The following is a 13690-nucleotide window of genomic DNA, read 5'->3' as shown; positions in this document are numbered from 1 at the left end:
AATGGGATTCTTTAAGTATGGAAATGAGAATTTTATTTGCAAGAGGAAAGATGACACGAAGTTACACTTCTGTAAAATACATGCAATACATGCAATTTTATAGCTAATCGATGGAAAGAAATTAATCACTAAAGAATTCTTTTTATTATGTTGAAATGGAAACTTTTAAATAAAACTAGGTGAAAAGCCTCTAGCAGTTGCAACTGCTCTTAAATATACGAGTTCTTGGCGAAGAGTCGACTTGAAGAAGGAAACTCGAAATGCGCGAAAAACAAAAGAATAATATGAAAAAAAAAAAAAAAAGAATAATATGCACTACTTCTGTTTAGTTGAATGGCATGATTTGAAATGTAGTAGAAGGCAAACGGATGATGGTTTACATAAACTTATTGTACTTAAACATATTGTACTACATTTAGATGCATTTCGTGTGACCAAGATGACGACGAGGAAAGTAGCTGGATGTCTCAAGTTCAAAGGTGAACTGAATATCAGGTGATAAAGTTCTTTCTATAATTAACTATTTCTATAATTTATTAATTTCTATAATTAATTATTTCTATAATTAATCTTTTCTATAATTAACTAATTATTTATATAATTAATTAATTATTTATATAATTAATTATTTATAGTTGTTTTTACTTTTTGTCGATAGATGGCGCTAGGAGCTCTGTCCAATCTATGATGAATACACCACGAAGTCATGCGATAAGGAAGAAAAATCTTTATATAGTTAACTTGTAGGTTTTCCCTTTTGAATCTTTAGAAGGTAATATTTCTGAGTTTACTTCTCACAAAAATAACGAAACAGGGCATCAGATGCATTGAACACACTCCTGCCGTGTATAGGGTTAAAAATGGGTTTAATCTTCTAAAAGTATGTTCCTGCTAAACATTCAGCAATTTTACAATAAAGCATATTTATAAAGTAAAAGCCGTAATTATAACACAGCAAAGAATTTGGTAGATTAAAACGAGCTTGCGATTAATAAACAACTTATTCATTGTTATGTGATGATTATTGGGATAAATTAATAACGCAATGTTTTATCCTTTTTACGTCACATTGTAATTTAGTCAATATCTGTGACGACGATCCGGAAAATTACTACTGCGGAACGGGCTTCTTACATGATTGTTTTCGTGGTTTTCACCATTACTAGGGATATCTATCGTTCAGCAGCGTCATTGTTGGTTCCATAATTCGAAAATTAAATAAATTTAAAGATAAAGCGATTAGAACGAGAGCACAAAAAGCGATTACAACCACTTCTCAAAAAAGGTTCTCCAATCGCTGTTCTAAAATTTATATAACCTTGCAGGGACTTGAGCTGTCCACGGGATCGAAGCCAGAACGTCTCTTTTTTTTTTAGAAGCTTAGATTAAGTTAGGTTACTTAAATAAGGGAAAGCACACAAAGGCGAACTGCCTAAGAGAAAGAATGCCTTCGTGGAGGATTTTCTAATGCAAAGTGTCTCGTATTCACTTTACACTTAAGTTATACTTGCTGAAATACCAAAGGCGGCAGAAAGCTTTGGATTGAATTGGTTACCTGAATACGGCAAAATGACTATTTGCCTTATTTAGTCTTTGCTTCCAACCGAATATGCATTTTTCTTTCTTCTTGATCTTATAGATATTGTAAAATTTGCCTCAGGTAAAAACTGAATGCAGTCTTTGGTTTCTTTTTGCCAGCATTTTAATCCCTTTACCGTAGAGATATATCTTTTGGTCTTAAGTGCTTTCAACAGTCTGTAGCTCAAGTATGTAAGGTTTACACTTTTCTGTATATAGTCGGAAGAAGAAGTGTTCCGTTTTAAACGCGAAGATGACAAAGCGTCCTTTTCCGGTTGCTGATTTCCATAGTTCTTCGGAGAAAATATTTTACTGCAGTGAAGAATTCTAATTTATAATTTTTCATACCGGTGCTGAGTTTCTTAACTATTGGAACTCCAAGAGTTTTTGGTTGTCTTTACATATATGCATTACGTATGGTAGCTCTTAAATTAATATAATAAATTAGTGTATGGAAAAGCAATAAAATGCATTCGTTTGGGTGTAACTGCAAATTAGAAAAAAATCACCTTTTTATGAATGAAAGAATGCCAGCTAAAATGTCAAGATACTTTAGCTTCCATAGAAAACGAAAGCTAAATGCCGAATAGATTACACACACTTAGACTCTTAATTTGATGTTATTTGTAAAGCCGTAATTTCCGATCTCACTCATAAATATACGTCTGATTACCCCGCTCTCTTTGCATGCTGGAATAGAGCTGGCTAGCCTAGAGCCCGGGTTTGAATTCCAGAGAAGAATTGGATGCTTATAAGTGTATAGTGTCTTTGCGGCCTGGGAACACATAAATGCTGTCGAGCCGAAAATACCCTCGAGAGGTTTGTGGTAGGTTAAGAAAGATGGGATTAATGCGAAATTTCAAGAATCTCTTAGTTTAACCAACGTATATGAAGTCACTTTCTCAAGAAAAAGTGTATACCCCGGGAGTTTGTATCCGGAATGGGATTCTTTAAGTATGGAAATGAGAATTTTATTTGCAAGAGGAAAGATGACACGAAGTTACACTTCTGTAAAATACATGCAATACATGCAATTTTATAGCTAATCGATGGAAAGAAATTAATCACTAAAGAATTCTTTTTATTATGTTGAAATGGAAACTTTTAAATAAAACTAGGTGAAAAGCCTCTAGCAGTTGCAACTGCTCTTAAATATACGAGTTCTTGGCGAAGAGTCGACTTGAAGAAGGAAACTCGAAATGCGCGAAAAACAAAAGAATAATATGAAAAAAAAAAAAAAAAAAGAATAATATGCACTACTTCTGTTTAGTTGAATGGCATGATTTGAAATGTAGTAGAAGGCAAACGGATGATGGTTTACATAAACTTATTGTACTTAAACATATTGTACTACATTTAGATGCATTTCGTGTGACCAAGATGACGACGAGGAAAGTAGCTGGATGTCTCAAGTTCAAAGGTGAACTGAATATCAGGTGATAAAGTTCTTTCTATAATTAACTATTTCTATAATTTATTAATTTCTATAATTAATTATTTCTATAATTAATCTTTTCTATAATTAACTAATTATTTATATAATTAATTAATTATTTATATAATTAATTATTTATAGTTGTTTTTACTTTTTGTCGATAGATGGCGCTAGGAGCTCTGTCCAATCTATGATGAATACACCACGAAGTCATGCGATAAGGAAGAAAAATCTTTATATAGTTAACTTGTAGGTTTTCCCTTTTGAATCTTTAGAAGGTAATATTTCTGAGTTTACTTCTCACAAAAATAACGAAACAGGGCATCAGATGCATTGAACACACTCCTGCCGTGTATAGGGTTAAAAATGGGTTTAATCTTCTAAAAGTATGTTCCTGCTAAACATTCAGCAATTTTACAATAAAGCATATTTATAAAGTAAAAGCCGTAATTATAACACAGCAAAGAATTTGGTAGATTAAAACGAGCTTGCGATTAATAAACAACTTATTCATTGTTATGTGATGATTATTGGGATAAATTAATAACGCAATGTTTTATCCTTTTTACGTCACATTGTAATTTAGTCAATATCTGTGACGACGATCCGGAAAATTACTACTGCGGAACGGGCTTCTTACATGATTGTTTTCGTGGTTTTCACCATTACTAGGGATATCTATCGTTCAGCAGCGTCATTGTTGGTTCCATAATTCGAAAATTAAATAAATTTAAAGATAAAGCGATTAGAACGAGAACACAAAAAGCGATTACAACCACTTCTCAAAAAAGGTTCTCCAATCGCTGTTCTAAAATTTATATAACCTTGCAGGGACTTGAGCTGTCCACGGGATCGAAGCCAGAACGTCTCTTTTTTTTTTAGAAGCTTAGATTAAGTTAGGTTACTTAAATAAGGGAAAGCACACAAAGGCGAACTGCCTAAGAGAAAGAATGCCTTCGTGGAGGATTTTCTAATGCAAAGTGTCTCGTATTCACTTTACACTTAAGTTATACTTGCTGAAATACCAAAGGCGGCAGAAAGCTTTGGATTGAATTGGTTACCTGAATATGGAAATGACTATTTGCCTTATTTAGTCTTTGCTTCCAACCGAATATGCATTTTTCGTTCTTCTTGATCTTATAGATATTGTAAAATTTGCCTCAGGTAAAAACTGAATGCAGTCTTTGGTTTCTTTTTGCCAGCATTTTAATCCCTTTACCGTAGAGATATATCTTTTGGTCTTAAGTGCTTTCAACAGTCTGTAGCTCAAGTATGTAAGGTTTACACTTTTCTGTATATAGTCGGAAGAAGAAGTGTTCCGTTTTAAACGCGAAGATGACAAAGCGTCCTTTTCCGGTTGCTGATTTCCATAGTTCTTCGGAGAAAATATTTTACTGCAGTGAAGAATTCTAATTTATAATTTTTCATACCGGTGCTGAGTTTCTTAACTATTGGAACTCCAAGAGTTTTTGGTTGTCTTTACATATATGCATTACGTATGGTAGCTCTTAAATTAATATAATAAATTAGTGTATGGAAAAGCAATAAAATGCATTCGTTTGGGTGTAACTGCAAATTAGAAAAAAATCACCTTTTTATGAATGAAAGAATGCCAGCTAAAATGTCAAGATACTTTAGCTTCCATAGAAAACGAAAGCTAAATGCCGAATAGATTACACAAACTTAGACTCTTAATTTGATGTTATTTGTAAAGCCGTAATTTCCGATCTCACTCATAAATATACGTCTGATTACCCCGCTCTCTTTGCATGCTGGAATAGAGCTGGCTAGCCTAGAGCCCGGGTTTGAATTCCAGAGAAGAATTGGATGCTTATAAGTGTATAGTGTCTTTGCGGCCTGGGAACACATAAATGCTGTCGAGCCGAAAATACCCTCGAGAGGTTTGTGGTAGGTTAAGAAAGATGGGATTAGTGCGAAATTTCAAGAATCTCTTAGTTTAACCAACGTATATGAAGTCACTTTCTCAAGAAAAAGTGTATACCCCGGGAGTTTGTATCCGGAATGGGATTCTTTAAGTATGGAAATGAGAATTTTATTTGCAAGAGGAAAGATGACACGAAGTTACACTTCTGTAAAATACATGCAATACATGCAATTTTATAGCTAATCGATGGAAAGAAATTAATCACTAAAGAATTCTTTTTATTATGTTGAAATGGAAACTTTTAAATAAAACTAGGTGAAAAGCCTCTAGCAGTTGCAACTGCTCTTAAATATACGAGTTCTTGGCGAAGAGTCGACTTGAAGAAGGAAACTCGAAATGCGCGAAAAACAAAAGAATAATATGAAAAAAAAAAAAAAAGAATAATATGCACTACTTCTGTTTAGTTGAATGGCATGATTTGAAATGTAGTAGAAGGCAAACGGATGATGGTTTACATAAACTTATTGTACTTAAACATATTGTACTACATTTAGATGCATTTCGTGTGACCAAGATGACGACGAGGAAAGTAGCTGGATGTCTCAAGTTCAAAGGTGAACTGAATATCAGGTGATAAAGTTCTTTCTATAATTAACTATTTCTATAATTTATTAATTTCTATAATTAATTATTTCTATAATTAACTAATTATTTATATAATTAATTAATTATTTATATAATTAATTATTTATAGTTGTTTTTACTTTTTGTCGATAGATGGCGCTAGGAGCTCTGTCCAATCTATGATGAATACACCACGAAGTCATGCGATAAGGAAGAAAAATCTTTATATAGTTAACTTGTAGGTTTTCCCTTTTGAATCTTTAGAAGGTAATATTTCTGAGTTTACTTCTCACAAAAATAACGAAACAGGGCATCAGATGCATTGAACACACTCCTGCCGTGTATAGGGTTAAAAATGGGTTTAATCTTCTAAAAGTATGTTCCTGCTAAACATTCAGCAATTTTACAATAAAGCATATTTATAAAGTAAAAGCCGTAATTATAACACAGCAAAGAATTTGGTAGATTAAAACGAGCTTGCGATTAATAAACAACTTATTCATTGTTATGTGATGATTATTGGGATAAATTAATAACGCAATGTTTTATCCTTTTTACGTCACATTGTAATTTAGTCAATATCTGTGACGACGATCCGGAAAATTACTACTGCGGAACGGGCTTCTTACATGATTGTTTTCGTGGTTTTCACCATTACTAGGGATATCTATCGTTCAGCAGCGTCATTGTTGTTTCCATAATTCGAAAATTAAATAAATTTAAAGATAAAGCGATTAGAACGAGAACACAAAAAGCGATTACAACCACTTCTCAAAAAAGGTTCTCCAATCGCTGTTCTAAAATTTATATACCCTTGCAGGGACTTGAGCTGTCCACAGGATCGAAGCCAGAACGTCTCTTTTTTTTTTAGAAGCTTAGATTAAGTTAGGTTACTTAAATAAGGGAAAGCACACAAAGGCGAACTGCCTAAGAGAAAGAATGCCTTTGTGGAGGATTTTCTAATGCAAAGTGTCTCGTATTCACTTTACACTTAAGTTATACTTGCTGAAATACCAAAGGCGGCAGAAAGCTTTGGATTGAATTGGTTATCTGAATACGGCAAAATGACTATTTGCCTTATTTAGTCTTAAGATTAAAAGTGATATTTAAATGATTCGAACATGATGACGTGACCTGAGTAATATTCTGATTACGTTTGCTCTGTATGCGTTAAGGTAACTAAGCATAGGAATGAAACTGAAAGTAAATGCTGGTGTGGATTATGGGCTAAATCGGTGATCATGATATTAATAAGATAGCGCTCTTATAGCCCGTGCCGTGGTAGATAGTGTTCTAACAGCTCACGCTAAAACCTTAATTTATTCTTCATGCAATTATTTTAAACGTATTTCAATAGAAATTAATAACATTTTTGATTTCCCTCTAGTCGTATTAACATCATCATGCCGTCTTAAAATTTCCCCATGACTGAATGTGTGTATCTACGTATCTATTTGAGTTTGATTCATCAGTTAAGGAAAAGTGACATGCGCTGATTCGCATATACATCTCTGTGCACGAGTATTTTGCAAACGGATCTTCCCGGAAATCGCTAGAAGTCAACAACAAACAGAAATTATAAGTTAAACATACGTAAATGTTTTAATTTCTTGTTCGTACTTTTGCGAACTCCCTTTGAGTTATTAACTATTATTAATCACCTAATTTAATAAAACTACCGTAATTTACATTTATTTATTTTGTAGATGTTCAGCATCATTAATAAAATTTTAAATTTTAAATTATTACACTAACACCATTATCTAGCTGAAAGAGAAACAAGCAAATGCAAAATTCAAAATAAGGCAAAAAAAAAAAAAAAAAAAAAAAAAAAGCTTTTAGATTTTGAATAAAACTTTATCCATTTCGAAAGTAATAAGACACAGAACCATTTTCATCAGTAGCAATAATTATTTGCCGTAAGTAAGAAGAGGAAACTGTGTCGTATTCTTTTCGAAATCGGCAGAGGTTTATTAAAAAAAATCTAAGCTATCCTGAAGTCGATTTTTTTCCTCTTAAACTTATTGTATTTATATACTTTAGACGTCACGATTAACTGCAGTTATTATTTTACGTGTTTACGAAAAAAAGTTAATTTTTCATGTAAATATAAACTTCCATATGGTGTCTCTTAAAAAGGTGGATTGACTTCTTTTCCTATTTTTCTCGTATTTTGAATAAATAGGAAAAAAACGTGAGTTATTTTTCGCTTAAACCATCTGCGACAGTAACTGCATTTCATAGTTCGTATGAAGTTTAATTTTTGAATAACAGTAATAATAGTAATCGTAATTGATAATTATTATTACACTGCTTAATTATTATTACACTTATAGGGTATGAATACGTTTCAAGAGCTCCACAAACGTAAAGAAGATGGATATGGTTGTTTATATTTAATTATGAAGAAACTTTGTCATGGTGAATTCGAGCTGAAGCAATGGATTTCAGAACTTATGGAAAAGTAAAATTCTCTTTCGATTTTCAGCTCCGCTATCTTATCGGAGAGATTCCTCTGGAAATCTTATAATCGTTACAAAAAATTTTGAATACTATATGCTTTATTAATATTTGCAACTAACATATGCATACATACCTTCAAAAGCTACTTAACTGCAATGAACATATGGATACTTACCTTCACTTGACGGCGTCCAACATGAGCGTACTTACCTTGAAAAATTGTTTTACTGCAACCAGCATAGCCATTGTGTCATTTTCATTTTAAGTGTGCTAAATTTTAATGCTAATGATCTCCATTCATTCGAACTGAAGTTTAGGCATTTTTAATGCCATTTTTTTAAAAAATGTTTTTCCAACTAGCCAAAGCTTTGGTATTTTAATGCCTCTTCTCATTTTTACCTAACTAAATGAATCATTGTCCTTTTGAATTTGTTAGTTATATATCGTAGGTGCTTAAATGCCTGTTCGATGTATTTAACGAATGAAGAACGCCAAATAAATGCCTATTCAAAAGTGAATGTTCAGTTTTTATTTTAACGCATTTATTTTTTGGGGTGGCGTAGCCTCATTAAGATGAAATAATTCTGCATTACGGTCACACAGAACTGTTCTAGATTTATAAAGATACTTCAGAAAAATCATTAAATAAAGAAGAAGGGTCCATATTTGTTTAAGAATCTGAACAACAATGAAAATTTTTATCTATTATTTTTTTGAAGTTGTTCCATCGGTACTTACCTTAGTCTTGGCTACCTGAAAAAGAACTTCGAAGATCTCAATACCTGAAAATTATCTAAAATAATTAACTTGTAAGAGTTTTTGTTAATTAATCCACTATCTTATTATATTTTATTTGTATCGTCGCTTCTGCTCTTGTAGGCTCCCACCAGTACGCAAATTAATTACGAGTATACAAATGCCTTGAAGTTAGAGATATAGCTGCTAGCAGCAATGCTGATCTACGTAGTTCTTTTCGCCTAATTCATTAGAATTAGCTAGTTTGGCCTTAGCCTATTGCTAGCCGTGTTGCTCACGCATTAAAAAGTCTGAGCCAAAGTTAGCTAGAATTTTGCCTTCTAAACTTCAGGCGTTAAATACTTTACTTTAATAGTTTTCTGTTAGTTTAGATCTTGCAAGTAGCTAGATAGTAAGATTACTTTAAATACGGTAAAGCACTGGAGTGCTAAGTGCCTGAGGGAAAAGTGCCTTCGCGGAGAACGTTTTAAAAGAAACTGGCTCGTATTCACATTCCGCATGGGGAAAAATACGAAAACCAACCATGTACTCTTTCACCTGGGTTTGAACCCGGGTATAATTAATTACTTGCATTTAGCGGAATTAACCATTCGGACACTTGGTGGGACGCGCAAGCAGAGGACGTCAAAATAATAATGTAGACTGATTTGGTAAGTTGCTTAAACCTTTTTCTGTGTTGCTTTACTAAGTCGCCTGATAGTTTGGAACATAACGTAGTTGGGAATTTAGTGAGTGAAACTGAGTTTAGTGAGTTGTACTATAAAAACTAATTAAGTGAAAAATATCAGACAGTAAGAAAGAAAAACTGAAGACATGTTTTCGTATTTTAAGTTATTTTGAAGTTTCTTAAACATCGAGTTCCTAAGATTGATTGATTATTTCATTATTAACTTATTACTGTAAAAATTATAATCGACTGAATATTCATTTCAAATACCTTTCAGACAGGTACAAGGAGCATTAATTGCTTCAGTCAGGCAGTAATTAATATATAAGAGAAGTTGTACTATAATAATTTTGAGCCAGCAGATTGCTTGGTAGCCTTCTTAGGAAAGAGGCGCAAACTGAGTAAAGATTTTACGTAAGCCGTAAAATAAACTGTTGTAATATTTATTTTATTGTCCGTCTGAATATTTGTGGGTTAATACTTGAAAATTAATCCATGATTTTAATATTATTAGATGAATAAATTATTCTTATGAGGAGCAAGAACTTCAGAAAATGTGCTTTGCGGTCAATCTTGAAGAAAATTACGTCTTAAAATTAATAAAAGACGAAATTCGACGGATTTTAATCATGGAAGTAATATTTTGAGTAAAAGAAAATCCTACTGCAAATTCCAGTCAGATGCTTTTAAAATTATTCTATTTTCCTTTCCAGCATACGCTGCGCTATAACTGGTGAAAATCACAAATTTATTTGGAAGCTATAAAATTCTGAACGTCTATATTTTTTAAAAAGAGACGCAGAACAGTGGTTTTTAAATATAAATTAAAACACTGGCGTCTTAGTGCATTGTAGTGCAAGTTTGTTTCGTTTAAACTCAATCTCAAATAAGTGACTACCTTAAACTGAGCATTTGTCAGCCTGCGCTTTTCTGAATTATAACGCTCCAAGAAGCTTCAGCTTCATTTTTAGTTACGTATGCAGCAGTTAATTTAAGTTTCACGCAATCACCTTTTAGTTTTTAAACTGCTGAACCGCTTTCAAACAAATACTGCAAAATAATAAAGGATCAATCAAGCGATTACGCAATAGAGCTCAGATCTGTGATTTTAGGCATTGTAAATTTAATAATTGCGTACTTACGCGAAGTTGGGGCGATGTTCGGAGCAACGGAGATGTCCATAGCCAGGCAAGTTAAGTACAGAAAGGTAAGATAACGGTGCCTTCCGTTATTCATGGCCGTGTTGATTTCAGCGGGTTCAGGTGCAGATCGATCTCTTCGGAGTTTTATCTTCGTAGAGATGAGAGCTCTGAATAAGACTCTGAAACTCCAGCACCGGCTTATATAGGCTGTGGATAGAGGTATGGATTGATGCATACCCTCCGTGTAAGCAATCGGGAGGCGGTCTGAGCATCGACGCAGACTCAGGAACCAGGATCTTATGTGACGTCAATAATGTACCCAACGACACAGATTTTCCCGGGAAAAATGGGAACCGGAGGCTACTGTTCGTTGCTTTGGAGCACGCGCGAAATGAATCACGAAAGGATCTAAAATTAGAAATTCGTATTTTTAATAAGTGCATTAGAATAATGCTCCAAACTTGCGGCTGTGAGATGCATTTCTTTTTGAAGAAAGATCGATCTAGAAACGAAACTAGATCGAACTGCAAAATACTAGAAATAAACTTAAAAACCATGAACTGTGCCATAGAACATAAAATATTATATTAAAAAAATAAAAGAGAAATCTTTCCATTTTGGAATTTTACATGCACTTTAAACAAAAAGGTTTTAAATAGTAAAAACGTCCATTTTACCATAAACCTACGACCATTTTAGACCAGTTCTAAAAAAACCTTCATATTGTACTGTGGCTATAAGCACATAAGAAGTGATCCAAAATCTGAAATTTAAATTTTAATGCGTTTTTGAAATTTTTATGTAAAAGAGCTTTGCAAAACAGAAATAATTTTAGGACAGTGTTCATTGTTCTCACACGGGGTATAATTTCATATCTGTTTAATTATTAATCAGTTTCCCGACTGGAAAAATTTCTAAAAACAGCTTTAATTATTTTATTAATTTATACAGGTTATAAATGTTATAAAATATATTTTTTATGTGTTTCTCAGCAGAAACAACTGTCACGTAAAGAGTTCAACAGGTTACTAATTTGGTTTTATAAATCAATTAAATTTCAGGTTTTATATCAGGACACTCATTTATTCAACTTGCATTTGAGTAGAACACACTTTTAAATAATTAGTTTTAGCAAATAAATGCTGTGTTATTTTTTATAATAAAGAAAAACTCTGATTTTGTTTTAAATTTTTATTATAGAAAACAGAGAAATGAAACGTTCAGTGTAATTACCTGGTAACTACTAAACGATATAATAGCTGTATTTGCACTATAGAGTATTTTCTCCCTCCTTTCCGCACGCCTTCGTGGTATAACGGTAGCACACTCGGCGCGTATTCGAGAGATCGAGTCCGGCGAGGGCATTGCCATTTTTCACAGCTTCTGCTTCAAAATGACCTAATGACTCTACATTGGCGCCAGAACTAAAAGGTGGTGGATGATGATTCTTCACCACCACGATTTGGCGATTGGGTCCCCTAATACCCAGCCGCCTTTAAAAGGGGATATTTTCTTCCTCCTTTCCGCATGCCTTCGTTGTGTAACGGTAGCACACTCGGCGCGTATTTGAGAGGTTCAGGTTCGAGTCTTGGCGAGGGCACTGCACATTTTCATGTGATCCTGCTTCAAAATAACCTAATGCCTCTAAATAGTTAATAGAAAATACCAAAGCAAATACTGATCCTCATATAAATGCTTAAACAAGCAGGGCAAAAATGTTTACATAATAAGTTAGCAATATACCATATTCATATTTCGTGTTTCTTCGACTCACGTAATTTTCCTCCTAGGGTTTTCAGCGTATGATTTAGAAACTTCTATTTTAGAGTAACAGTATAAAATGCTTACAAAAATAGAAAAGCACGTTGTGTAAATTAATTAAGTTATTGAAACTGATAAGTCCTTTGAAATACATAATAAATAATATTCGTATGTGTTTACGTGGGGCTTTTAATGTGCTATGTTTAGAATTTAAGTCGTCTCTTCAGAAGCATGTTACACCGCGTATTTCTTCTCTCCCGTTTTTCAAACGATGAAATTAGAAAGAAAAAGGTGAAAAATAACGTGAATAAATACGGTATTCAAAACCTAGAAACATACATGGTATTGTGAATTAGGTTTCCGACGAAAACATCGCGCCAAAAACGTCGCGGAGAAAACAACGCAAGGCAAAAACGTCGTGGTACAAAACGTCGTGGGAGAAAATATAGCAAAGAAAAAACATCGCAGTTCTAAAACATAGTGGTACAAAATATCGTCGTCGACAATAAAGCGGTTCAAATACTTCGCAGTTTAGAAACATCGTCTTCGAAAATATCGTGGTAAAAAATAAAGTACATACAACTCATTGCATGAAGATAACATCGTAGACATGCGTTTTTCAGGCTTTAGAAATTGTAAAAGGATACTCTCATAATGATTTGTGAGCGCAAGATGGAAAGAAAGATAATTTTTACTTACATATTGTTTTATTAACTAATAAATATTTGCTGAAAATGTAAAATGGAAACTTAAGCATAGAAAATTAATGCAACTTATAGCACTTAATAAAATTTTAAACTAACATAATTAACTAGCAAAGGTCATTAATAAATTATTTTGTTATAAAGTTTTACTGGTAATTTTTCATGAAAAGTATAATCTAAAAAAGAATAGAAGAAGAAAGATAAGTAACTGCATGACCTTATTTAAAAAAAAATGCTAAGTTAATTATGGAATTATTTTCTTGACTTTTGTTAATCTGATAGTCTTATAGCGAAACTTATTTCTTGTTTTGTTCAAGTTGCTTGTTCTGTTTTATAAAAAATATTATTAGTTAATTAAAAATATGTAAGTAAAAATTATCTTTCTTTCCATCTTGCGCTCACAAATCATTATGCGAATATCAATTTACAATTATTAAATCCTGAAAAACGCATGTCTGCGATGTTATCGTCATGCGATGATTTGTAGGTACTTTATTTTTTACCACGATATATTCGAAGACGATGTTTTTAAACTGCGAGGCTTTTGAACCGCTTTATTTATTTATTTATTTTTTTTGATGATATTTTGTACCACGATTTTTTAGAACTGCGATGTTTTCCCTTTGCTTTATTTTCTCCCACGACGTTTTCGCCTTGCGTTGTTTTCTCCGCGAC

The 13690-nt window shown here is 32.8% G+C and overlaps 1 protein-coding gene across 3 annotated transcripts in view; it reads right to left on the bottom strand.

Moving 5' to 3' along the window:
* The window catches only part of LOC118181850 (uncharacterized), a 164779-nt gene extending 153979 nt beyond the window's left edge, over window positions 1–10800 (bottom strand). For all 3 annotated transcript variants that reach the window (XM_085809006.1, XM_085809007.1, XM_035351063.2), the window contains exon 1: window positions 10551–10800. In XM_085809006.1, coding sequence (XP_085665132.1) covers window positions 10551–10785 — 235 coding nt within the window. In that variant the 5' untranslated portion in view covers window positions 10786–10800. The remainder of the gene's footprint in view (window positions 1–10550) is intronic.
* Between the last annotated feature and the right edge of the window lie 2890 nt (window positions 10801–13690).

This window comes from Stegodyphus dumicola, chromosome X2 (genome assembly GCF_044657685.1).
Source record: "Stegodyphus dumicola isolate Sdum_Otavi_A_Nest chromosome X2, ASM4465768v1".
Lineage (NCBI taxonomy): Eukaryota > Metazoa > Arthropoda > Arachnida > Araneae > Eresidae > Stegodyphus > Stegodyphus dumicola.
The sequence above is the reverse complement of the archived record's forward strand: the minus strand, read 5'-3'. Positions and strand labels throughout refer to the sequence as shown.